The 24996-nt window shown below is 52.8% G+C and overlaps 1 protein-coding gene across 4 annotated transcripts in view; it reads left to right on the top strand.

Moving 5' to 3' along the window:
- The window catches only part of TTC28 (tetratricopeptide repeat domain 28), a 696928-nt gene extending 684527 nt beyond the window's left edge, over window positions 1-12401 (top strand). For 3 of the 4 annotated variants that reach the window (XM_075534764.1, XM_075534765.1, XM_075534767.1), the window contains 9 exons: window positions 780-959; window positions 1514-2234; window positions 3181-3305; window positions 3852-4083; window positions 4282-4358; window positions 5084-5107; window positions 6189-6318; window positions 8077-8184; window positions 8493-12401. In XM_075534764.1, coding sequence (XP_075390879.1) covers window positions 780-959; window positions 1514-2234; window positions 3181-3305; window positions 3852-4083; window positions 4282-4358; window positions 5084-5107; window positions 6189-6318; window positions 8077-8184; window positions 8493-10009 — 3114 coding nt within the window. In that variant the 3' untranslated portion in view covers window positions 10010-12401. The remainder of the gene's footprint in view (window positions 1-779; window positions 960-1513; window positions 2235-3180; window positions 3306-3851; window positions 4084-4281; window positions 4359-5083; window positions 5108-6188; window positions 6319-8076; window positions 8185-8492) is intronic. The other variant, XM_075534766.1, reaches the window with a different exon arrangement.
- The last annotated feature ends 12595 nt before the right edge of the window (window positions 12402-24996 follow it).

Consider the following 24996-nt stretch of genomic DNA (forward strand, 5'->3'; position numbering starts at 1 on the left):
TTCAGCACCTCCTTCTCAGGGGGTGGAGAGCAGCCTGGCCTTTCTGCCTCTTCTCACGGCTGCAGTGCCACCCTGCCCTGTGGACACAAGAGGATGACGCAGTGCCGCTGACAGCTGCTCTGACAGGGAACCCCAGATGGAGCTTAGCCTCCTCACACTGGCTTCTAATTGTTCCAACAGCCGCTTTTGGGGAGCCGGCCCTCCTGTCAGGGAAAGTGGGTCAGCAGGAGGCGGGGGGAGCTGCTCTTGCCTGGGACGCAGGAGGGAAACCACTCCTCTCCGAGGAGGACCTGGGGCCATTTGCACAGTTCTCACCTCACTGCGCCATGCAGATTTCTGGGCCTCCGCCTCCACCTGGGTGAGCGACCCAGAGCATGCGAGTCCCATGGCTTCGCAGAAGCCATGGTGTCACGGCACGTGTTGGGTCTCCTGACACCTGGGAGGGAGCCAGTGGGAACAGCCTCCCCAGAAGACCCCCAGAAGTCCAGTTCGCCCCTCCAGGAGCTGCCATCCTGGCTTCTATAACTTCCCATGCTTAGTATCCCACTCCGGCAGAGGAATCATCCCCACGTCATGCTTAGATTGTCTTCATGTGGCTCAGTGGGTTAAGCATGGGACTGCTGACCACAGGGTCAGCAGTTCAAACCCACCAGCCGCTCCTCGTGAGAAAGATGAGGCAGTCAGTCGGCTTTCCCAACGCTGGGAAGCCAGAGCCGAGAGAGCAGTTCTGTTCTGGGAGTGAGGGGAGGGGCCGTGCCTAAGCGCCGCACTCTCTGCAGGGCCTGATGCACTCCAGTGGCCCCGTGGGGCGGCACCGCCAGCTGGTCCTGGTCCTGGAGGGGGAGCTCTACCTCATCCCCTTCGCGCTCCTGAAGGGCAGCGCCTCCAACGAGTACCTGTACGAGCGCTTCACGCTCATCGCCGTGCCTGCCGTCCGCTCCCTCAGCCAGCACACCAAGGTATGGCTCTGCGCTCAGGCTCCTCGGTGCACCCAACACTGAGGTGCTGTCCCACGGCACCCCGGCCCGCGACTAGTGCCCGCAGGCCTGTGAGCAGACCGGAAGCAGCCCTGGTGGCTGGCAGAGGCCAGTCTAGGAGGGACCATGTGTTCCACCCCTAGGGGTGGTCCCTCCACAGCCACCTCTGCCCCGACCTCCTAGGAAGGCTTCTTCCCCTGGCCCCCAGCAGGCCCCCCTACAGCCTGGGCCCTGATCTGGTCCCAAGACTAGGGAGTCCTGTTGGTGCAATATTGTTTTAGCAGCACCAGGTCAGCAGTTCAAACCCCGCTGGCTGCTCTGCTTCAGGGAGAAAAAGGAGGCTGTGTGCTCGCTCATAGTCAGCCGGCCGTGGAAACCGGCAGGGATAGATCTCTCTGACTCAGTGGCAGGCATTTGTTACATATCTCACCAAGCCCCTGTCTGCCCTGGCTCGGGTCTCCGTTGTCCCTGGGGCGAGGGGTGGGGATGCACAGGATGTGGCCGTCTGATGGCCTGTGCCCGCTCTCCCCTCCCAGCCCCATCTGAGGAAAAGCCCGCCCGCCTACACCAGCTCGGCATCCACAGCGGCCGTCATTGGCAACCCCAAGCTCCCGGCAGCGGTGATGGACCGGTGGCTGTGGGGGCCAATGCCGTCAGCCGAGGAGGAAGCCTACATGGTGTCTGAGCTGCTAGGCTGCCAGCCCCTGGTGGGCAGCATGGCCACCAAGGAGCGGGTCACAAGTGCCCTGACACAGGCCGAGTGCGTCCACTTCGCCACCCACATCTCCTGGAAGCTGTCGGCCTTGGTGCTCACACCCAACTCGGAGGGCACGCCTGCCGGCAGCAAGAGCTCCTTCGGCCACCCCTACACCATCCCCGAGTCCCTGCGGGTGCAGGACGATGCCAGCGACGCCGAGAGTGTCTCCGACTGCCCGCCCCTGCAGGAGCTGCTGCTCACGGCTGCCGACATCCTGGACCTGCGGCTCCCCGCCAAGCTGGTGCTGCTGGGTGCCTCCCAGGAGGCCAACAGCAAGGTCACGGCCGACGGGGTCATCGCACTGACTCGGGCCTTCCTGGCGGCTGGAGCCCAGTGTGTGCTGGTGTCGCTCTGGCCCGTCCCTGTGGCTGCTTCCAAGATGTTCGTCCATGCCTTCTACTCATCCCTGCTGAGCGGCCTGAAGGCCAGTGCAGCCCTGGGGGAGGCCATGAAGGCCGTGCATAGCAGCCAGCTCTTCGCTCACCCCTCCAACTGGGCAGGTAGCAGCTCTGTGCACACACCCCTCCAACTGGGCCGGGAGGGGCTCCAAGCATGCACACCCTCCAATTGGGCCGGGAGGGACTCTGCACGTTCACCTTCAACTGAACAGGGAGGGCAGCAGGAAAGGAGGCTCGCTGCTGCTGTCTGGCCAACCCCAGGGTTAAAAGTGAACAGAGACACTGCCATGCTCACCCTGGGGTGCACCCTGGGTGCGCTGTGCCAGGGCCCTTTGCTCACAAGCCCCAGTCTAGACCAGAGACACGTGGGCAGAAGTCCCCAGAGTGAGCGTGACTCCTGCCTGTCCACCGGAGCCGGTCTGTGAGGAGTAGACTCTGCGTCGCAGACAGCGTGGAGGTCTACCCGTTGTTAGGCATGGCCAGCCACAGGCTCTGTTAGGAAGCCTGCTTGTGAAGTCCTTTGCCCACGACAGCTGCTGGGGACCCTGCCCTGCCCCCACCTGCCCCTCAGGTGCTCTTGAGAATACCTCAAATACAGGTGTGCCCTGCCTAATGGCCAACACCGAAATACACCCATGTTCTTCTGAAAACACTCCAGCCAGTAAGGGGAAGGGGGCCATGCACCAAGGCTCCTGGTAACCCGGCCCTCATCTTCCCCATCTGCTGGTGGAGGTGGTGGGTTTGGAAAGGGGTCTCATTCTTGCCACAGACGAATGTCCCGGCTTCAGGGGACACACTCTGTGGCAGTGCTGTCCCGTTACCCTTAAGCCACCCTCCCTGAAGGCAGCTGACCCATGGTGCTGGCAGTAGGGGCGGCATGTGGACAGAGCCCCCCCGGAGGTGACAGGCCAGCACAGGGGACACCAAAGGAGGAAGCTGAACCAGACGGTGGGTGGGTTTGGGGGAGACCAGCGAGTCAGTGATCTGCAGCATGCGCTCTGCCCTGGGTGCCCCCGGGGCAGCGCTGAGGAGCCCGTGCTGCCCACAGGGTTCACGCTCATTGGGAGCGACGTGAAGCTGAACAGCCCCTCCTCCCTCATCGGCCAAGCCCTCACGGAGATCCTGCAGCACCCTGAGCGTGCCCGGGATGCCCTGCGAGTGCTCCTGCACCTGGTAAGGGTGGGAGACAGCTCCCCAGTCTGGGCCCTGCAGGGGAGGAGCAGGGCAGGCCTCCGGTGAAGTCTATCCAAAGGGATCTCTCCTAGCTGCCCCACCCTCAGGCCCGGAGGGCACATGTGCACCTGAGCCTTTGCTAGCTTGTCTGCAAACTGCCTGAGGCCCTTGGGTGCTGGGTGTTGGAGCCCATCCCCTGCCCCTAACTGCTGCTGCAGTGGGCGCTCCCCCCAGCACTCCTGGTGCTCTGTGGGTTGTGTCTCCATGACCCAAAGACAGAGTCAATGCCCAGAGGAACTGGCACCTCAGAATCCCTGTCTGGGGTTGCTCTGAGGCACTCTGAGGTTTGGGTTGGGGGCAGGGTCCATGTGAGAGAGCAACACATGCCTGCTGGTGAGGTCTGCACCCAGAATCTTCTGGGCCACCTTGGGCCACACCCTGGTGTCCCACCCCCTGTCCCCCGAGGCCTGGTGGAGGCAGAGTGGGCAGAGTCCAGGCAGGAGGGGGCAGGTCCCAGGGCTCACCTGGCCTCCGGCTGGCCCCCAGGTGGAGAAGTCCCTGCAGCGTATCCAGAATGGGCAGCGCAACGCCATGTATACGTCGCAGCAGAGTGTGGAGAACAAGGTGGGCGGCATCCCGGGCTGGCAGGCCCTCCTCACGGCAGTGGGCTTCCGGCTGGACCCCCCTGCCAGCGGCCTGCCCGCAGCCGTCTTCTTCCCGACCTCTGACCCGGGCGAGCGTCTGCAGCAGTGTAGCACCACCATCCAGGCCCTGCTGGGTAAGCCTCAGCCGTGCCCATGCCGGGGCGCAGCGGGATGGAGGGACCGAGGGCAGACTGTCCCTCTGAATCTGGGATGGCACCCACCCTAGTTCCGGCCACCGGGGACCCCTGCGAGGCCATCTCTGCCCTCCCTCTCCGGCCTCAGGTGTTCTGGGGTCTCCCCAGGCCCGGCCAACACCTGTCCTTCTCGTGCAGGCCTGCCCAACCCTGCGCTGCAGGCCCTCTGCAAGCTCCTCACGGCCTCCGAGAGTGGCGAGCAGCTCATCAGCCGGGTGAGTGCCGGGCGGCCGCTTGGCTGCCCCCACAGCAGTGCTGCAGCGGGACCAGGTCTGAGCCCTCCATCCAATGGCCTCCTGCCCCTCTGCCAGCGCCTCCCCCTCCCTCCCCCTGGCTCTGAGCGAGCCAGTGTGCCAGTCCTGCTGTGGGCCCTGGGGAAGCGGGACTCTCAGGCCACGCAGCAGGGCAGCCTGGAGCATGCGCTTGCTTTTACAGACTGTCGCTCTGACCCCGGCCCCACCCCAGGGGCGTCTGCTGTGACCTGGCCACCCGACAGGCACTTTGCTCTGGTCCTCTGGGAGACCGTGTCTGCAAACTTAACATCTGCCGGCATGAGGGGGACCTGTTTTTTCAGCAGAACGGTGTCTACACAGAGAGCCTGCTGCCCCGATACCAGGCTGAGCCTCTGAGCGTGGCGGGTGGCTGGGCGCTGATGCCAGTGAGGGGCCACAGGTGCACACCGGCACAAAAAAGCCAGTCGCTGCATTGTTCTTCTTGTGGGGATGCCAGGACTTCCACCTGACCTACCTCCAGCCCCCAGGAGCTGGCGGCCGCCCTGCTTGAGTGGCCGTCCATTTTCCTGTGTCCCTGCTGTGCCTCTTGTTCCTTTCCCCTCCCGGCCGGAAGCGGCGGTCAGCTCGTGTTGCCTAACAGCCTGTGCTTGAGTCTAAACTCCTCTCTCTTTCTCTCTCTCTCTCTGTCTCTCAATCTGCTGGCGAAGGCTGTTAAAAATATGGTTGGAATGGTGAGTACCATCTTTAGCGGCAGCTACCATCAGGTGAGCCCTCGCCCCGCCCGCCCCCGAGGCAGCGTCGTCGGTGGGCCCCCCCCGGCCAACCCTCGCGTCTGTAACGGGGGCCGCGCTTGCACTCTGGGCTGGGCCACCAGGGCCACCATCTGCCCTGCTCTGCTCTGGCTCCCGCTCCTGCTCCACCCTCTTGTGCTCTTGGTTTGGCGGTCAGGGACAGCAGGGGCGAAGCCGCACCCAGTCCTGACGGGCCCTCTAGCTGGCCATGTGGGTTATTGTGAGTGCTGAGCAACTAGACGTCCGCCCTGCTTCACCACGTGCCTCAGCAGTAGAGGGGTGGCCCCAGTGTGTCCCGGGGACAATGACAGGGCTGGAACCGGCAGCCCCTAATTGTACCGTGGCCCCTAGAGAGGCACAGCCCAGAATCCCATTCAACCCAGGGCCCTCACTTTCCCTTGTCACCATTGTTGCCGTAGCTAAAACATGACCTCTAACACACTGTGCTGTGCCCCTGACCCCACTGACCCTGACCAGGGCTTTGACCTGGTTTAGTCCTGGCTGATGGACCCAAATTCTTAAAATCCACATGACCTAGGACACTAACCAGAATTGAGAAAACTGGGAGGAGGCGCGGTGAACTCTGATGTGTGACAGGATGACCGCGGGCACATCTTCAGAACCAGGTGGTTGGCCGCCACCTTTGGGATGGGCTGCACTGCTCCCAGCTCAGCTGGCCAGGAGGTGTAGCGGCAGTGCAGTGCACACTGGTCCCCAGCAGGGCTGCCAGCGCTCCCCTTTCCATTTCAGTTAGCGTGCCAATTCACCCACAATTTTATTAAAAGTCAGGTCCATTCTGGTGTCACTTTGTGGGCCATGACTGGACCAGGCAGAACCGGTTTGAAGTCTGGCCTTCCCATAGCACAAGGCGAATGTGGTCATCAGCACAAAGGCACTTTAAAGAGAACCTCAGCGCGCAGGGCCATAGAATCACTAGCCATGGGCATGAGAGGGGACAGACCCTGAGGAGGGGAGGAGACCCAGGGAAGACAGCTGTGCTCACGCCCGCATCCCCTCTCAGCTCCACCAGGTGCTGGTTCAGCTCCAGGCTGGCGAGAAGGACCAGGACTTTGCATCCGCACCCATCCAGGTGTCCATCAGTGTCCAGCTGTGGCGGCTCCCGGGATGCCACGAGTTCCTGGCAGCTCTGGGTAAGGCCAGCTCTCCTGGTGCTGCTCTGTAGTGGCTTCACAGACTGCCTTCCTCCTGGGCTGGCCCTGGCCCCACACTGCTGACAGACTTAAGAGTCCCAGCTCAGTGTCCTTTTAGACGTTACTTTATAGTTAGAGATTCTAGTGCATTAATTGGATTTCCAAACGGCTCGCCAGTGTTGGTTGTCCATGTGCCTGACATTGTGGTTCAGTTGAATGGGAACAATCTGCAACAGTGCAGTGTCGTCGGCCCCAAACTGGAGGAAGGCTTAGCACATAGTCGTCGTAAGCAGTGGCTTCAAGGGTGAGCTGTCTCGGCAACTGGCAGAGAAAAATTAACTTCAGAAACCACCTTGGTTTGACGGGGCACCGACGGGTGCATCCCTAAGTCGCCCTGTTCAGCCCAAGACACTTGCAGCTCCTGGCGTAACCACATGACGTGGCGCTGGAAGTGGGGGGCATCTCCTTGCCCCACTGGTGTGCGAGACATGCCTGGGAGCCATTCCCTCAGCCAGAGGCTCCAGAGACTGGGCTGCAGCAGTGAGCAGACACAGCCCTGCCCTCCTGGGGACTGCATTCTAGTGGGAAGACAAACTCCATGAGGCACACCGTGACCTGGGCTCAGCTTGATGGCAAGGCCACAGGCTGGGGCAGGACTGAGCATTCCACAGGGTTTCCCTGAGCCGAGCCCCAACCTTTACTTCTGCTGCACCTCTCTGTGGGACTTGAACCGCACGCCTTAAGGTAGCTGTCGACACACCCTGACCCACTGCACCCCTTACCTTGGTGTTTGGGGGTTGTGCTCCAGATCTCTTCTGGGAGCGGGGACCCATCTGCACGGTGCACTGGGCACGGTTCTGATCTGTGGAGGCAGGAGCGGGCAGCACCAGCTCCACACCCGGGGGGCGTTTCCTCTCATGTTCCGTGTGGGGCAGCGGTGTCTCGGGCTGGATTTCTGTGCTGGGCCTTTGGCTGCCCCCGGGAGCAGCCGAGGACTGGGCTGTCTCTGCAGGGGGCGTTGCACAGATGTGCACATGTGCCAGGCAGATCCCGAGGACACTCAGGAGGATGGGCCTCAGCCCCTGCGAGGCCTGGCAGCATCACGTGAAGGCTGAGGCTTCTGTCCGCAGCACCACGCCTGCGGTTGTCCCCTTGAGCCCCGGGACGGTCTCTTTTCGAGAGCCGAGAGGAAAGCTTTCCATAGCAACCAGATGCTGAGCAGCTCCCTGGGGTGCCCGATGTCAAACATGGGCCCTTGGCTCCCAAAGGGCATGCCGCCCTCTGGTCTCTTCCCCCACGAGCCTTCGCAGGGCAGGGACCACTGCCGACCAAAGCAGCCGCCATGGGGAAGTCCCAGGACAGGGTCTCAGGTGCTGACACTGGGCTCTGTCGCACCCCGGTGATGTGGTGGCTTCCTCCTGGGCTTCAGCAACAGCCCTTAATAAGCTCTGGGCTGTGCAAACAGCTCATTAGGCCACCGTGCACCCAGGAAGCCCTGGGCCCTCCCTTGTACGCCCCCCACCCCGCCCCGGCACCTCATGACTGTCCTGAGAAGGGGGTGTGGAGGCCTGGGTGGTTCCGCCAGGAGCAGGTCCCCTCATTAGACCCTCGGCACTTAGAACAGCCTGAGCGACAGAGCCAACACCCAGCCATCCTTGTCCCTGTGTGAGGGCCAGCAGGGCGGCCTTGGGTCCAGGGGCAGAGGGGAGCCCTGCTGGGGGCCTCCCTGAGCCCGAGTGTCCTGCCCCGTCCCTACAGGCTTTGACCTCTGTGAGGTGGGGCAGGAGGAAGTGGTTCTGAAGACAGGGAAGCAGGCCAACCGGCGGACCGTGCACTTCGCCCTGCAGTCGCTGCTCTCGCTCTTCGGTAGGTACTACATGTGGCTGGGGACGTGTCGCATCGGCTGCACCCACCCCCACCCCCAGTGTCCACAAGAACCTGACAAGGCCCGGAAAACCAGGCCTGATTGGGGCATGGTCACAGCTTGAAGCAGACCCCCCACCCCAAGACCTTGCTTGGAGACTGGGGAAACCCAGGACATATTAGGGGCGCCCCCCCAGGGCACCCTGAGGCCTGTTAGGGAGCTCCCTGGGGTATACCAGAGGGAGCTGGGTGGCACGTGAGCAGGATGCTGTGACGTCTCATTGCCCTTGGGGCCTGTGTTTGATGCTCAGATTCCACGGAGCTGCCCAAGCGCCTCAGCCTGGACAGCTCCTCCTCCCTGGAGTCGCTGGCATCGGCACAGTCCGTGTCCAACGCCCCGTCACTGGGCTGCGCCCACCCGCCCTTCTCGCCCACGGGCGCTGACAGCATCGCCTCGGACGCCATCTCCGTGTACAGCCTGAGCTCCATCGCATCCTCCATGAGCTTCGTCTCCAAGCCCGAGGGGGGTGTGGAGGGCAGTGGCTCCCGAGGACGCCAGGACTACGACCGGTCCAAGACGGCCTACCCGCAGAGGGCCACCTTGCCCCGGTGCCAGATGGCAGCACAGGCCCGCCCCTCGGGCGGCAGGGAGGACGACGAGTACCAGGGCTTCGCCATCATCAGCACCGAGCCACTGACAGCCACCCCAGACGGCCAGCGTGCCCGCCCCTCCCCAGACCACAGACTGCCCAGGGCAGGGGCTGCTGGGGGCCTGAGAATATCGGTCAGCACGCCCAACTCCCCCATGAAGCTGCCGCTCATCCCCAGCCCCAACTCGCCCTTCCAGAAGGTGGGGAAGCTGGCCAGCCCGGACACGGCGGAATCAGACCAGTCGAGCACTGAGACAGACAGCACCGTCAAGTCCCAGGAGGAGGGTGGCCCCTCACTGGACCCGCAGGAACTGGCCCGGAAGGTCCTGGAAGAGACGCAGAGCCACCTCCTGGCAGTGGAGCGTCTTCAGAGGAGTGGCGGCCCGCCCAGCACCACTCACCACCCCGACGAGGGGGGCCCGGCGGGGCCCGGGGGCACCACTGTGTTCAGGGCATCAGAAACCAGTGCGTTCAGCAGGCCCGTCCTCACCCATCAGTCACCAGTCACTGTGAAGCCAAAGCCCCCCGCCAGAAGCTCGTCGCTCCCCAAGGTGAGCTCGGGGCCCAGCAGCCCTTCAGAGACACCTGGCCCGGATGCCGCACCTCCGCTGAGTGACCAGCCGCTCTTTAAACTCAAGTACCCCAGCTCCCCTTACAGTGCACACATTGCCAAGTCCCCAAGGAACACGTCCCCAAGCTCAGGCCACCAGTCCCCAGCGGGCAGCACGCCGTCCCCAGCGCTCTCCTACTCCTCAGCGGGCTCAGCCCGCTCAAGCCCCGCAGATGCGCCCGAGGCCGACAGGCGGAAGGCCACAACTGTGGACGAGAAGGTGCAGGCCATCCACAACCTGAAGATGTTCTGGCAGAGCTCGCCCCGGCTCCCCTCGGGGCCCGCTGCTGCCAGGAGAGATGTCCTCAGTCTGCTCAACCTGTCACCGCGGCACAGCAAGAAGGCCAGCGAGGAGGACAGGCTTGAACTGAAGGACCTGTCCCTGCAGCAGCACGCCAAAGCCCAGGCAGGGCCCCCTCCCAATGGACACTGGCGCCCCCAGACCACCAGGCTGAGCACGCTCCCGCTGGCCACCACCACACCCCCCACCCGCCCCTTGAGACTGCCTTCTGCAAATGGCTACAAGTTCCTGCCCCCAGGCAGGGTTTTCCCTTCCTCCAAATGCTGAAGTGGCTTTTCCACTCCAGTGTCTCAGTGCAGCAGCTGGCCCCGGGCTCGGCACCCCCTCTGCCTACTTGCCTTGCCCAAGTCACCGCCATCCGCCTTCCCAGGGCATCTCCAGGTCCAAACGCCACCCAGCCTATGATCAGTGGAAGCTCCGCTGGCCAGACCGGCAGAGTCACCCAGAGCCAGGACTTCTGTGGGCTCGGCCTGTGGAACTCACCGCACGTGCCACCAAATGTTTACCTTTGACCTCCCGCTTCTTCCCGTCTCTGATGTGATTCTTCAGCAGGACTTTGGTTCAGCCCTGGCTCTGGGGTGGGGCTGTGGCTACAGGGCCGTCACACCTGGAAAGTGAGCCCGCGGAGCCACCTTGCAGCTCCCTGGGGCTGGCCAGGTTGTGGCAGATGCAAACCCAAGTCGAGAGGGTGCTCACCAAAAAGTGGAATCATGTTTTTAAAAAAACAAACAGACCGCCAATGATTTGTCACTAACTTGTAGCAGTCTTGGCCTCAGAAACAATGCAATAGCCCGGGTTGACACGGTGCTTCCAGTGCCACGCGCCATAGGGCCCCCGTCAGCCAAACTTGAATTTTTAAAACACACACACATGCACAAACCACTACCCCATTTATATAACTCTTACCCAGGCACTTCCGAACTATGCAACTGTAATTTTAAAATGCAACTTTGTGCTTCTAACACAACCCTGACCTTTTTGTATGCAGATAAACGAGTTGGTTTTATTATCAATAGTACTTTGCATTTATAGCCATTATTTTTAAAAGTTCAAAACGTTTTTTAAAACTGTCAAAATTTGAATCGTCAACAAGTGCTGGTCAAGTTTGGGGGCAAGGTTGACATGATCCAGCCCAGCTTCCTTTTGAGCAGAAGGGAAATTCAGGCACATCCACCACCACCAGTTCACACCCCTAGCAGCCCCCCTGAGCAGGGCCGCCCTCCCCGTATGCCTACTGCCTGCCCGGCATGCACCTTGGGAGGCCGGCTCAGCAAGGCAGCCGGTGCTTTATAGGATCTGCCCCAACACACCATAGCCTGGCGCTGGCTTGGCAGGAGACACTGTTCATTTCAAGAAAAAAACAAACAGTGCCAAGCACCACAGTGACCCTCCGTCAGTAGGCGATCTTACAGCCCACACACCAAGAACGTTTCTGACCTTTGTAAAGGGTTATTCCAGGCCCTGCCCGAGTCTTGATTTTGCCTCTTGGCCTGACAAGCCTACAATACGCGGGGGCCTCAAAAAGTTTGTAGGAAAAGCCCTTCCCCTCTTCATTCAGTTTTCTCCCACAGTTTTTGAAGCCCTGTTCCCCCTGGCAACCCCCACCCATCCTCCTATTTCACCCCTGGCCCTGTCAAGGAGGCTGGCTCTTAGCAAAGGTGAGAAGAAATATGATTGGAGTAGCAGTGTGTTACCACCTTCCAGGGGAGAGCGTGTCCCCCTGGGAGGCAGCCCTGAGCTTGGTAAGGAAGAAAGGACCCCTGCCCTAGCCTTGACTCGCCGCTGCTGAAGTCTTGGCCCAGTGCAAATGGCAGTGGCTGCGTCCCCGTGGTGGTGGGTTTTGTTCTCTCAGCTCAGGAAATCGCCACGCCCTGCCCCTCTCCACCCCCGAGGACGCAGCAGGCACACTGAGTCCCAGCAAATAAGGCCCTCCGGGTGAGCTCCCAGGCTGACCACAGCAAGGGGGTGGACCCGGCCCAAACCTGACCAGTGACCCTCAACCACGTGGGTGCTCTGAACTCTGTCAAAACACCGAGAAAAGACTAGCTTCTCACATGTTCGGCTCCAAACTGGTCCATAGAAAAAATGACATCTTTCTCACCGCCACCCCAGTTTTCAAAGGAGACCCTCGGCGCCCACGGCCCTGGCTGCGTCCCCGAACAGGCCACCCGCACCCTGGGACTGCCCACTGTCTCCCCACACACACACTCCCAGGCCCACGCGGAGAGCTGCCACTTTGTTCTGCTCCGTCCAGGCTGGGAAAGTGCCCCACAGCCGCCTGGGTCGCTGTCAGCCTGTTAGCGGGAAAGTAGAGACTGTTGTTTCCACCCTGTGTTCTGTTGTGAACCCCACATGACTGTACCTGTGGTTCGTGAACAGGGCTCCCTCTGTGCCCTCCAGAGATGCGCACCCAGGACCTCCGTGCCCCTCCCCGGGTGCCCTCTCCACTTGGCACCCCTTCCTAGTTTGCCGTGTCAGCCATCTTTGGTCTATATGGACTTTTTTGTAAATTACCCAGTTTCCAGATGCCATGACAACTTTTTATATTGCAGAATTTACCATGTGAAAAGCACTTCATATTTTTATTGAGACTGCTAAGGCACTTGGCCTCTCCCTTTGTGATGTCGGTGTTATTAAAGCATGAGTGCCCTCGGTTTTACGCACTGTGTCCGTGAGTCACTGTCCATCATCGCCTGACCATGTGGCATGGCGGAGCCAGGGCCTTGTCTGGGTGCTGCTCTCACATGTATGACGGAGAAGCCTCCATCCTCACACACTGGATGGATCCCAGTCTTCCCATATTTGCCTGATGCAATACCATGTCCCCACAGTCCCACTGAGAACTACTTCTGTTCTCCTGTAGGGCTGAGACTCTGCACAACTGAGCTCTGTCCTCATAAGGGACAAGGATTTTCTATCCTTCCCTGTGTGACATCTTAGTGACAGGTGACTGAATTTCTAACCACATCTATAGGACTGGGACTCTTCTGTCCTACATGGACAAGAATTGTCCAGCCTCACGTAATAGGACCAAGAGTGGCCTGGCCCTTCAAGGGTGGTGCGAGGTCACAGCATCTGGCTGTGGTGGGGCAAGCCCCATGGTCAGGCTCTGTGCTGCAACCTTGGACCCCCCCCTTGCATGCAGCACCCCTCCCTTCACTGGGCTACCTTCCCCCCACCCTTCAGAGCCACCCTCTTCAGCAGACATCCTGCTGCTGCCCACTCGGGGCTGCTTCCAGGTGCAATCCCTGCGGGGCTGGCAATGGGAAGGAAGCACTTCCTGAAACACTTCCCTGCCCAACCCCCCTTTCCTGGTGGGGGTGCAGAATTGGATGGGGTCCAAACTATGAAACAATTGGGGGGGAATAATAAGAGCTAGAAATACATAACCACTGCGTGTGTAACAGCAGACCAGAGGGTTGATTAAGGGAGGTAATTGGAATTCAAGATCAATCTGCAGAAATTACCAAGAGTGCCTTGCGGAGAAAGGTGCCCCAGAAGGGGAGGCGAACAAGGGAAGGGACAGTGGCTTCTTTTGGCTTGTTAAGAGGCAACTCAACACATGCAGGGAGGACAATGAAAGGCAAACACAAAATAAGCCCCTCCAAGATAGCATCACTCTCTGCTTGGAATCTGGGATCAGTACTATGTATTTTCACTAAGGAAACACCATGCCAAACCAAACTCAGGCCACGGTGTGGATTCTGACTCATCAGCACCCTGTAGTGCAGGGCAGAACTGCTTTGGTGGGTTTCTGAGACTGGACCATTACAGGAGTAGAAAGCCCCACCTACATTTCGATGGCTTGAAACACGTAACCACATTGCCACCAAAAACCCCAACCCTGCCACCGAGTCCTTTCTGACGCCCAGTGACCCTATATGCCACCAAGACACGCAGACGCCAAGGTGGGTTCCTTTATGGGGAAATTCCTTGAGGTACTAATGGGTGCTTACACACTGACGTGGGGCACACATGTCCCAACTAGATTTCTGTGGTGAGATTGGTAAGGTGAGCCTATTCAGATTTATGCAGTGACACAGGTCCCACTAGGGGGTGGTAGCACACACACGGAAAGCAACTGGTGGGTAAGACCTCGGGGCCGTGAAAGGGTTAAGACAAAGATGGCCGATGAAACAGGTGCCTTACACAGACCCTTTACAACAAAGACATGAGAGCCCAACGGAAAGTCGAGGTGGGCTCACTACTGACACGGAGAAGCTGAGCGAAAGGGACAAGAGAGGAAACAGGCAGGCAGGACAGGTAAATTCTCAGCTGGCCTGACACAGCACATCCATCTTGAACTTCGGCATGCAGCATTCGATTAGGACGGCAGCCCAAGGCGAGAGAGACCCTCTCCTTGTCCCATACACACCGTCCTGGTGACCAGAAGCCTGGCTTGCTCATACCTTTGCCAATCCAGTGGCTGGTAACAACCTCGTGTCCTCCACAGGTCAGAGACAGGCCCTCATGAGTCAGATGCCAGGTCGACCACTGCACACGTCAGAGGCAAAATGCACAGGGCCAGACGCATGGCCTGTCTCTAGCCACCCCTGGGCGGGTAAGAACTCCTTCCATGAAGTCATCCTGCCCAGCCTGCCCGCTGGCCCCGTAGAATTCCTTCAGGGTAGAAGGACACTGAACTCAGCCACGCTCTGAGCTGGCAGCAACTTCAGGTCAGATGCTCTGACCCAAGGCACCTTTGGGCTGGCAGCCGGGTGCCCACCCCCTTACCACACACCGCAAACAACCATTAGCTCCTTGAATGCAGAGATGCCAACCCAAGCCGGGTGCCCTGCCCTTTCAGTTTTGTCCCCTCTTGGCTCTGCCCCCACCCCAGCTCCCTGCCCCCTTCTTTACTTTCTTTTTTTTTTATTATCATTTCTTTCTTTTCCTGTGTATTTTTCCTTTGCCGTTTTCTTTTTTTTTTCTCCTCTAGTTTTATTTACTGTGTTTTTCTGTTTTCTCTTTCCTTTCTAACTGACTTTCTTTTTCCCCCCTTTGTAGTCAGTTAATTATTTTCTTCTTGTTTGCCTCTTTTTCCCTGTTGGATTTTTCTCTTTTTATTTTAGTATTTTCCTTTTTGTTGTTTTATTTTAAATTCTTTTTTCCTATATTTTTTCCCCTTCTGCAACCCAGCAGGAGACAGTCACTATTTCCCTACAACCGAGCCACGCCTCTACCTCCTAAAGCCTTAACCACTGGACAGGGGCCGTTACCTGCCCCTGTCCCATTTGGTCATCAGTAGATAATAGCCAGCACCCGTCAAACCCACCCACTGCACGACACGGAGAGAGAAGTTTTTGCACCCCCCTATTCCCTCTCACACCCACCAGGAGACTGGTGAGTGCCCGCAGCGTCACCAACATAAAATCATCGATGAACTGTAAAGATACCACCACTGCCATGTCTTAGGGCAACAGGCAATTTCAGTTCATAAGAAACAAGACAGAAGCCAGTCAGTGAGATGTAGCAACAAAGAAACATACAACTTTCCTCTAGTTCATAAATGCTTCCTCCTCCCCCATTATCATAATCCTAATTCTACCTTACAAATCTGGCTAGACCAGAGGATGTACACTGGTACAGACAGGAACTGGAAACACAGAGAGTCCAGGGCGGATGATCCCTTCAGGACCAGTGGTGAGAATGGCGATACTGGGAGGGTAAAGGGAGAGGGGGTTGGAAAGCGGAAACCAATTACAAGGAACTACATGTGACCTCCTCCCTGGGAGATGGACAATAGAAAGATGGGTGAAGGGAAACACTGGACAGTGTAAGATATGACAAAATAATTGATAAATTATCAAGAGTTCATGAGGGAGGGGGTCAGCTAGGAGGGAGGGGAAAAATGAGGATCTGATGCCAGGGGCTTAAGTGGAAAGCAAATGTTTTGAGAATGATGAGGGCAATGAATGTACAAATGTGCTTTATACAATTGATGTATGTATGGATTGTGATAAGAGTTGTATGAGCACCTAATAAAATGATTTTTTAAAGTAAAAAATAAAAAAAGAAGAAGAAACAAGAGAGAATGGCTCAAAGAAATGACCACAACACAGAGCCAGCAAACCTTTCTCGAGAACAATGGCATTAGAACCACCTGATAAGGAATTCAAAAGAATGATATCACGGGACTTTCAATGGCTTGAGAGAAAGAGTAAGGAAACTGTAGTTGAAATCAAGGAAATACAAGCAAAAGTTTAGAAGAATTCAGAAAAACACTACAATAACAGAATGTAAAATTAGAAACTATCCAAACAACAATTAGAAACCCAAAGATTAATACTAAAAATTCAGATATATAGACCTACAGGGACAGAATAACTTACACGTCATTGGAGTTTCAAAACAGGCAGAGAAAACAAAAGGCACAGAGAAAATTGTTACAGTGTTTTTTGGAAGAAACTTCTCTGATATGATGAAAGATGAAAAACTATGCATTCATATATTTTTGTGGAAAACTCAGAAGAAACAGAGGTCTTTGCAGCCTACCAATTATCATGATAATGTAAACGATTATTGTTCTTAATAAAATTGGTCACAGCCATGATCAATTATATATATGTATATGCATTTGTATATATATATATATATATATATATATGCATTCAAGAAGATCAACAACCCCAAGCAGGATAAACTACAAAAGAAAATCACCGCCCTACATCGCAATCAAGCTTTCCAAAGCCGAAGACTAGGAAAAAATCCTGAGAGCAGTTCAGAAAACATGGAAAGTTAGCTGCAAAGGACAAGCAATGCGACTAAGTCTGGTTTTTCTGCAGAAATCACCTAGGCAAGGAGAAAATGGGGTGACATATAACACTCTGAAAGAAAAACTTCCAACCAAGAATTATGTAGCCAGCAAAGCTATCCATGGGATAGATGACAGTGCGATTAGGACATTTCCAGATATGCAGAAATGAAAGGAACTGGGGTAAACTAGACTAACCTCACAAGAAATGCTAAAGGGAGTTCTTTGGGCAGAAAACAGACTGAGAATGGGAACTAGAGATATCAATTTGTAAACAAAGAAAATTACAAAGTGAGAAGGGAGAATAAAAATTAAAGTTACGCAACTTCCAAACAGAAAGTCAAATAGATTTCAAGATAGGACAGACTTTTAAATTTAGGGGGAAATAAAGTAAGGTGACCTCAAAGAAAATTAGTAGAACTTCTGATCAAGTTTTAAAAAGAGATTTCTGAGTCACCAAGGACAGAGTAGACCTCCCCTGTGGTGTCTGAGAGGTAACTCCTGCTGGGAGTAGACAGCCAAAAACAACCACAATGAGGAAACTGACAAGAAAATCCACACCCCAAATAAATACATGCAGCAAGAAAAGCAAGTGAAGCAAACCAGCAGCACCACAACAATATCACCACAACACAAAAGGACCAAATAAATTCACTGCTACCAATAATTACACTGACTGTGAATACATTAAATACGTCAATCAAAAGACAGAGAATAGCAAAGTGGACAAGAAAATAGGACCCATCAATGCGCTATCTACAAAATATACAAAAATCAAAGGAAAAAAATACGTATACATATCCATCTCGTGGCAATATTAAACAAGAGGACACAACACAGGTATGCACTCAGTGAAAGCATCTCAGAATCTGTGTATCAAACTGGACTAAAGAGACACACAACGCTTCAAGAGCAGTGGTCGACTGCCTTCCACCACTTTTGAAGAACAGAATTGGAAAGAAACCCCACAAGCCAGAACTAAGCAATCAGCTCTCATGGACATACAACCACACATTACGCATTCTTTACCAGTGCACGTGGAAGAATTTCCAGAACAGACCATCTGTTTAAGCCACAAAGCAAGTCTCAACAACATGAAAAATTTCAAAACATCTTATCAGACCACAATGTTATAAAATTAAAAATCAACAATAAGATCAAAAGAGAAAAAAAACCCCATGGAAATTTAGTATCAGCCTACTTAAAATTATTGGGCAATACCAAACACCAAACCCAACCCACTGCCATCATGCCAATTCCAACTCATAGCAAACCTATATAGGACTTTGAAGGCTAGACAATTTTATGGAAATAGCCTCACTTTCTCCTTTGTAGCTGCTGGTGGATTTGAAACATCAACCTTGCATTATCAATTCACCATTCACCTAACAATGCTATGAACACCCTTTCAGAACCTAGAGATGCTAACACATTTGATCTTCCCAGCAGCTTCCCACCCACATACATACTAACCAGGCCCAGCCCTGCTTAGCTTCTGAGATCTAATATGATTGGAAGAAGTAAAAATTGAACATTTTAAATCCCTTGAAGCAAACAGAAATGAAAAGACAACATGGCAAAACTTTTGAGGGACAGCCGAAGCAGTTCTCAGAGGGCAATTTATTACAATAAACATACATATGGAAAAAGAAGGAAGAATCAGAACCAACATCTTCAACAATGACCGAAAGAGCAGCAAACTAAGCCATCAACAGAACATAAGAAGTAATGAAGATCAGGGAGAGTTTATGGCAGAAATAAGTGAAACATAACAAAAAAATTGAGTTAATACTATTAGAAGATGATTCTTTGAAAGAATTAACGAAGTCAACAAACCACTGGCAAATTGAACAAAGAAAAAATGCAAATAGGAAAGTAAAGGGTTGACATCATCAGAGCAGAACCAACAACAATAAAAAGGGCAACAATGAGGGGGTACCAAAAACAAACAAACAGGAAGAAGCTCTGCTAGGCGGAGCTTCCATGTGTCCTCACTTGGGAAATTTCTCTGGTCAGAGTGATTGTTTGCATAAGAACAGCTTCGCTCTAACCTCCTTGTTTGTGACGCCCCATTTAAGAGAACAGTGTGTGGCTGTGAAATTTTGTTTTCTGTTCAGGGAAATTGCTGCAGAAACTGTTGTGATGTTGAACACATCTTATAAGGACATTGCTATGGGAAAAACTCAAGGGTAGGAGTGGTTTTCTCATTTCAAAAAAAGGTGCAATGTCGATTAATCACAACCCTCGTTCTGGACGTCAGTCAACTCATGTACTTGTGTTCGAAAACGGATGATGGACCGTTGAAGAGCTGAGGAAGTGATCTGAACTGTCTTGGAGCTTGGTTCATCGAAATTCTTTTTTAATCATTTTATTGGGGGCTCATACAACTCTGATCACAATCCATACATATATCCATTGTATATCTAGCACATTTGTACATTTTTGACCTCATCACTCTCAAAGCATTTGCTTTCTACTTGAGCCCTTGGTATCTGAGTTAGTTTATTGTGCCAACCTGGCTGATAAATACATGTGGGGTTAATTGAATGGCACGGGGATAAATGGCTTGGTGAGCCTTGCCTTTCTAGTTCTCAGGTTTCCTGTTTTGTGATGGTCAGACCAGGGTGCAGCTGCCTGAGCAGTTCCCTGCTTCAGCTGGCAAGGCTCACTTCCTGCAAGACATCCCCAAGGAGAAGCCACATGGACCTACCCCAATGCAGCCCTGGGTGCTGGAGCAGCCGTGTGGAGACCCCTGCCAGCGCTGAGATGCTTACACATTCACAGACTCAGCTTTCCTCCTGCAGTCAGCATCGTGTCTGTTTTGTGAGATGGAGGAGGACTTTGTGGATTGGTGTTGGACATATGGGTTAATAGCTTAATGTTGGACTTGTGGGTTTGGGCAGCACTGGGTTGGGATGTTTTCTTGATGTGCACTTACCCTTTATATAAAACTCTCTTATACATGAGTTTCTGTGGGTTTGTTTCTCTAAAGTACCCAGATTAATACAGTATCAGCTCCTCATTTTCCCCCTCCCTTGATAATTTATAAATTATTATTTTGTCATATCTTACACTGTCTGACGTCTCCCTTCACCCACTTTTCTGTTGTCTATCCCTCAGGGAGGAGGTTATATGTAGATTATAATTGGTTCCCCCTTTTCATCCCTCCCTCCCTCCACCCTCCTAGTATCGCCACTCACACCACTGGTCCTGAAGGGAACATCTGTCCTGGATCCCCTGTGTTTTAATTCCTATCTGGACCAATGTACATCCTCTGGTCTAGTCAGACATGTAAGGTAGAACTGGGATCATGATAGTGGGGGAAGGGGTTGGAGAGGAGGAAGCATTTAAAGACTTGGTCAGTGTGAAATTTGTGTCTCAGGTTCTGACTGACCAGAAAAAAGATTACGGACTGGATGCTGTGCTTTGACAGAGCAGCTCCAAAGCGATCCAAACTGTTTCCCAAGGTGATGAGAGATGGTGCTGTTCATAAGACCCTGAAAGCAAACATCAATCAAGCCAGTGGAAAACCCCATCATCGCCTTGCCCCCTCCCCAAAGTTTGTCAAGAGAAATCAAAAATCAAGACAATGCTCACTTGGGTTTTTTTTTTTTTAATGTGAGAGGGATAGTGCACTTGGAGTTCATTCCACCAGGTCAGAGTGTTAATCAAGCTTTCTATTTAGAGGTTCTGAAAAGGCAGCGTTTAACAGTGTGCAACAAAAAAGGTCTTGTTTGTGACAGATGGGGGACTGGTTTTGCCACCACGACAATGCACTTGCTCACACAGCCATCTCAGTGCGTAAAATCAGCACACCTCTATTGCCCCACGCACCTTACTCACCTGACCGTGCTCTATGCGACTTATTTTTGTTTCTTTGAATTAAGAGGGCCATGAAAGGGCAGTGATTTGATGACATAGAAGAGGTGAAGAAAAAAAAACCAGGGAGGTGCTGTCAGCCATCCAAACAGATGAGTTTGCAAAATGTTTCCAAGAATGGAATCGCAGATTTGACAATTGTATTAAGTGTAATGGAGAGTACTTTGAAGGGGATAAGGTTGCTTTGTAAAAAAAAAATTAAATTAAATACATAGCTTGTGGGGCAGGGGCTGGGTAGGAGGGGTCACAGAATTCCGGTTTGGGGCAGGGTACCCCCTCATAGAATACTGCGAAGAACTGTATTCTCAACATATTTGAAAACCTGTAAGATGTGGGCAAATCTTTCTAAACACACTACCTGCCTAAACTAACGTGGACTGAAGTAAGAAATTTCAACAGAGCCATCACCCAAACCAAGACTGACCTGCTCCTTCCAACTCTCCAGCAAAAAGCCCAACAGCCTCGCTGGCAGTCAGTGAAGAGCTGGCATCGTTTCTAGCCAAACTGTCCCAACGCACAGAAAAGGATGAAGCACTCCTGAAGTCACTTTATGAAGAACAGTCCTGATGCCAACCTGGGCAAAGCCACCACTCAGAAAGAAAAGGAAACACGAATGCCCCTCGTGAGCTTAGCACCAAAATACGGCCCACAGAATTCTAAGCAGTGCTATTGTTGTCGGGTGTCAGTGAACTAGTTCCAACTGAAAGACCCTGTGGACAGCAGAACACTGGCGCCAGTCCTGCACCGTCCTGGTTATCTTGGGCCCCACTGTGGAAGACAAGCTGTGGAACCTTCTTGTTGAAAGTCTGCCTACTTTTTACTGACCCTCTATGAAGCATGGTGTCCTCTTCCAGGGACTGGTCCCTTCTAATAACATACCCAAATCACACGATAGGAAGCATCTCCATCCTTTCTCCTAGGAAGCATTTGAGTTGTATTTATTTCAAGAGAAGTTGGTTCATTCTTCTGGCACCCCCAGTACCCTTCAACACCATCATTCAAATGCACCAACTCCTCCGGTCTTCCTTACCAACTGCCCACCTTTCACCTGTGTGCAAGGTGATTGAAACTACCACGGCTTGGGGTCAGTTGCGCTGTCATCTTCAAAGTGCAATATTTGCTATTTAGCACTTTAAAATGATCCGGTGCTGCAGACTTGCCCAATGAAATTTTATCATTTGATGCCTTGATTGCTGCTTTAATCATCACTGGATGTAGACCCAAGTAAAATGAAATTCTTGATGATTTCGACCTTTTCTCTGTTCATCAAGACGTGATCTGCTGGACTTCTGGGGAAATGGCGCCCAGGGAGAATCACCTGCTCTGGGCTCTCATTGTTAGCTCAGAGAAGCAGGAGAATGTGGTCGCTAGTTGGAGAGTCAGAGCAGGCTAGAGATCCGAAGCAGGTCAGAGGTCCGGAGTAGGCCGGAGATCTGGAGCGGAGCGCTGTCTTCTCTTGGCTGTGGCTACTGACTACGTCAGTTTCCAAGAACCTCCTCAGCTGATGGCAGCAGAGTGGACACACTGTCCACCCTCCCATCCCCTTCCCACCCCTACAGCCCTGAGGGCCGGAGAAGAGAGGGGGCAGAGGGGGGAGGGGAAGCTGATCGCATTGATGACTGTATAACCCACTCAAGGGGAGTGAACAACAGAATTGCATGTGAATGGATACATTGAATGGTGTAAGATATGGCAATAAATAAATAGATAGATAAATAAATAATGGTTCCTGGGGGATAGGGTGGGAGGGAGGGGATGAAGGGGAGCTGACACCATGGAGTTCAAAACGGAAGAAAATGTTTTGAAGCTGACTGTGGTAGCAATTGTACAATATTGTTTGATGTGACTGATGTTATGGTATCTGTAAAATTTCCCGATAAAATGATTTAAAAAAAAAAAAGAAAAGATGTTCTCTACTGGTCCAGTTGTGAGGATTCGTATCTTCTTTACACTGAGTTGCATCCCATGCTGAAGACAGCACTGTTTCACCTTCATCCGCAAGTGCTTCAGTTCTCCTCAATTTCATCAAACCAGGCTGTGTTGTCCGCACATCTCAGGTTAATGATGCTTCCTCTGGCCCTGATACTGTCATTCATACGGTCCAGCCTCCCAGATGACTGGCTCGGTCCATACATTGAATAAATGTGGAGCGAGGACGATCACTGACTCACACGTTTCCAGATTTAAAACCATCAGCCACCTTCTGTTCAAACAACCGCCTCTTGGTCTGTGTGCACACAGGATCTGCATGAGCACAGGTAAATGCTCTGGAATTTTCTTAGGAAAAGCAGCCATAGTTTGTGATGATGCCCGCAGTCAGGTGCTTCTGCAAAGTCAAAAGACAGATTCTTCTCGGTGTTCTCTGCTTTCAGCCAAGATCCATCTGACATCAGCAATGCTGTCTTACATCTGAATCTGACCTCTTCTAAATCTGATTTTCAATTTGTCAGCTGTCTGTTGATGTAGTGCTACAATTTTTTATAGAAATTATCTTCAGTAACTTTTTTGGCATGTGATATTCGTAATCAATATATATTTTACTGATTTCCGCATTCCATTGGCTAGCTGTCTTCAGACTCGGAGCGTACAGCTGGATCTCTTCTCATCTGTTGGCCGGCTAGTTTTGTCTTCCAAATTTCTCGGCAAGGACCTCTGTGTGCCTCGAGACTATTCATCTGTGCTGGTGCTCCCTAGTCAGCGATCTGTCTTGTTCCGACTGATGATATTGCACTTCTCCATCAGTCTCCCTACAGCTGTCGTTGACTTGATTCCGACAGCAACCTACAGCACAGGTTCCAAGTGTACACACACTCTTTGTTTCTGGGGGGAAAACCCTTATTACCAATGAATAAGACATTAGTATTGCAAAAACAGGCCTATCTCATATATGAATATAGGTATAAAATTAATGATAGCCAATGAAATCTTTGCCCATGTGCTTTTCTAACTAAGAAAGTATAGATTGAAAGTGGATCTATGCTAGCAACTGGGAGTGCTGTTGTCAGGTGCCATCAAGTCCGTTCTGACATGGCCGCCCTCTGCACAACACAGAAAGCATCTCCCGGGCCTGCACCAGCCTCACAAGTATTCTTGTGTTTGAGCCCATTGTTGCAACCACAGTGTCGATCCATCTGGTCGAGGGATTTCCCCTTGCTCGCTGCCCCGCCATTCTACCAAGGATGATGCCCTTCTCCAGGGACTGGTCTCTCCGGACAACGTCTCTGAAGAATGTAAGATGAAGTGTTGCCTCGCGCAAGTATCCTGGCGATCCTTCCAAACAGACGTGTGTTCTTTCGGTAGTCCATGGGACTTTCAATATCCTTTGCCAGCACGATGGTTCAAATGCACTGATTTTTCTTCAGTCTTGCTTATTTGATGTCCAACTTTCACATGCATCTGAGGCAATTGAAAATGCCATGGCTTGGGTCAGGCACATCTTAGTCCTCCAAGTACCAACTACACTTTTCAAGGCTCTAAAGAGGTCTTGTACAGTAGACTTGCTCAGTACAGTGCATCGTTTGATTGTTTGACTGCTGCTTCCATGATCACTGATTGTGCATCCAAGCAGGATGAAATAAAGGATGGAAATTCTTGATAATTCCCATCTTTTCACTGTTATCATGATGTTACCTATTGGTCCAGTTGTGAGGATACTGTTCTTCTTTACATTGGATTGTAAACCATACCAAAGACTGCAGCCTTTGATCTTCATCTGCAAGTGCTTCAAGTCCTCCTCACTTTCAACAAGCGAGGTGGTGTCACCTGCACATGCAGGTTGCCAATAAGTCTCCCTCCCATCCTAGCACTGCAGTCTTCTTCATAGAATCCAGCTTCGCAGTTTGCTGAGGATCAGACTAAGTCAGTGTGGCAAGAGGACACAACTTGACGCACACCTTTCTTGGTTTTAAACCATGCAGGTATTCCCTGTTCTCTTTACACAACTGTGTCTTGATCCAGGTAAAGTTCCACAAGAGCACAATGAATATTCTGTAATTCCCAAACTTCTCAAGGCTAACCATAGTTGATGATCCCTACAGGTGAACGCCTTGGCATAGTCAAGAAAATACAAGTAAACATCTTTCTGGTTTCTCTGCTGTTCTGGTATGCACTGAGAGAAATGATGAAATATGTATGTCAATGTAAAGAAAATTCCAAGCAATCATAGCATTTCTTAAGAATAGTAAAACTGATATTCTACCACTCCTCTGTCAGTTTGTCCTGCTGTAACCTCTTGATACCATGATACCACTTATTACTATGATACCAAAAACAATGTCACTAGTGTTTCCAAGACCAGCAATCAAGGCGCAGTGGTGATTCCTGGTCACAGGAATGGGAAAGTTGGAAAAAAAGAAGGATCAGTAGTTGGAAAAGGTGGCCTCAGTGACAGAAAAGATGCACAAGATCGTATGATAGGATTTTGCACATTGATTATTCTTTACAATTATTTTTTAACAACATAAATGTTACCTCTAATATGGACCTTACCTCACAGAATACACAGGAATCAAATTCGCTACATCTGTGGAAAGAGACAATGGAGAAGCTCGATGTCATCAGTCAGAACGAGGCCAGAAGGGAGATTTCAAAGTAGTCCATCGCTCTTTCACATGCTGGTCAA

This window comes from Tenrec ecaudatus, chromosome 16 (assembly GCF_050624435.1).
Source record: "Tenrec ecaudatus isolate mTenEca1 chromosome 16, mTenEca1.hap1, whole genome shotgun sequence".
Taxonomy (NCBI): Eukaryota; Metazoa; Chordata; class Mammalia; order Afrosoricida; family Tenrecidae; genus Tenrec; species Tenrec ecaudatus.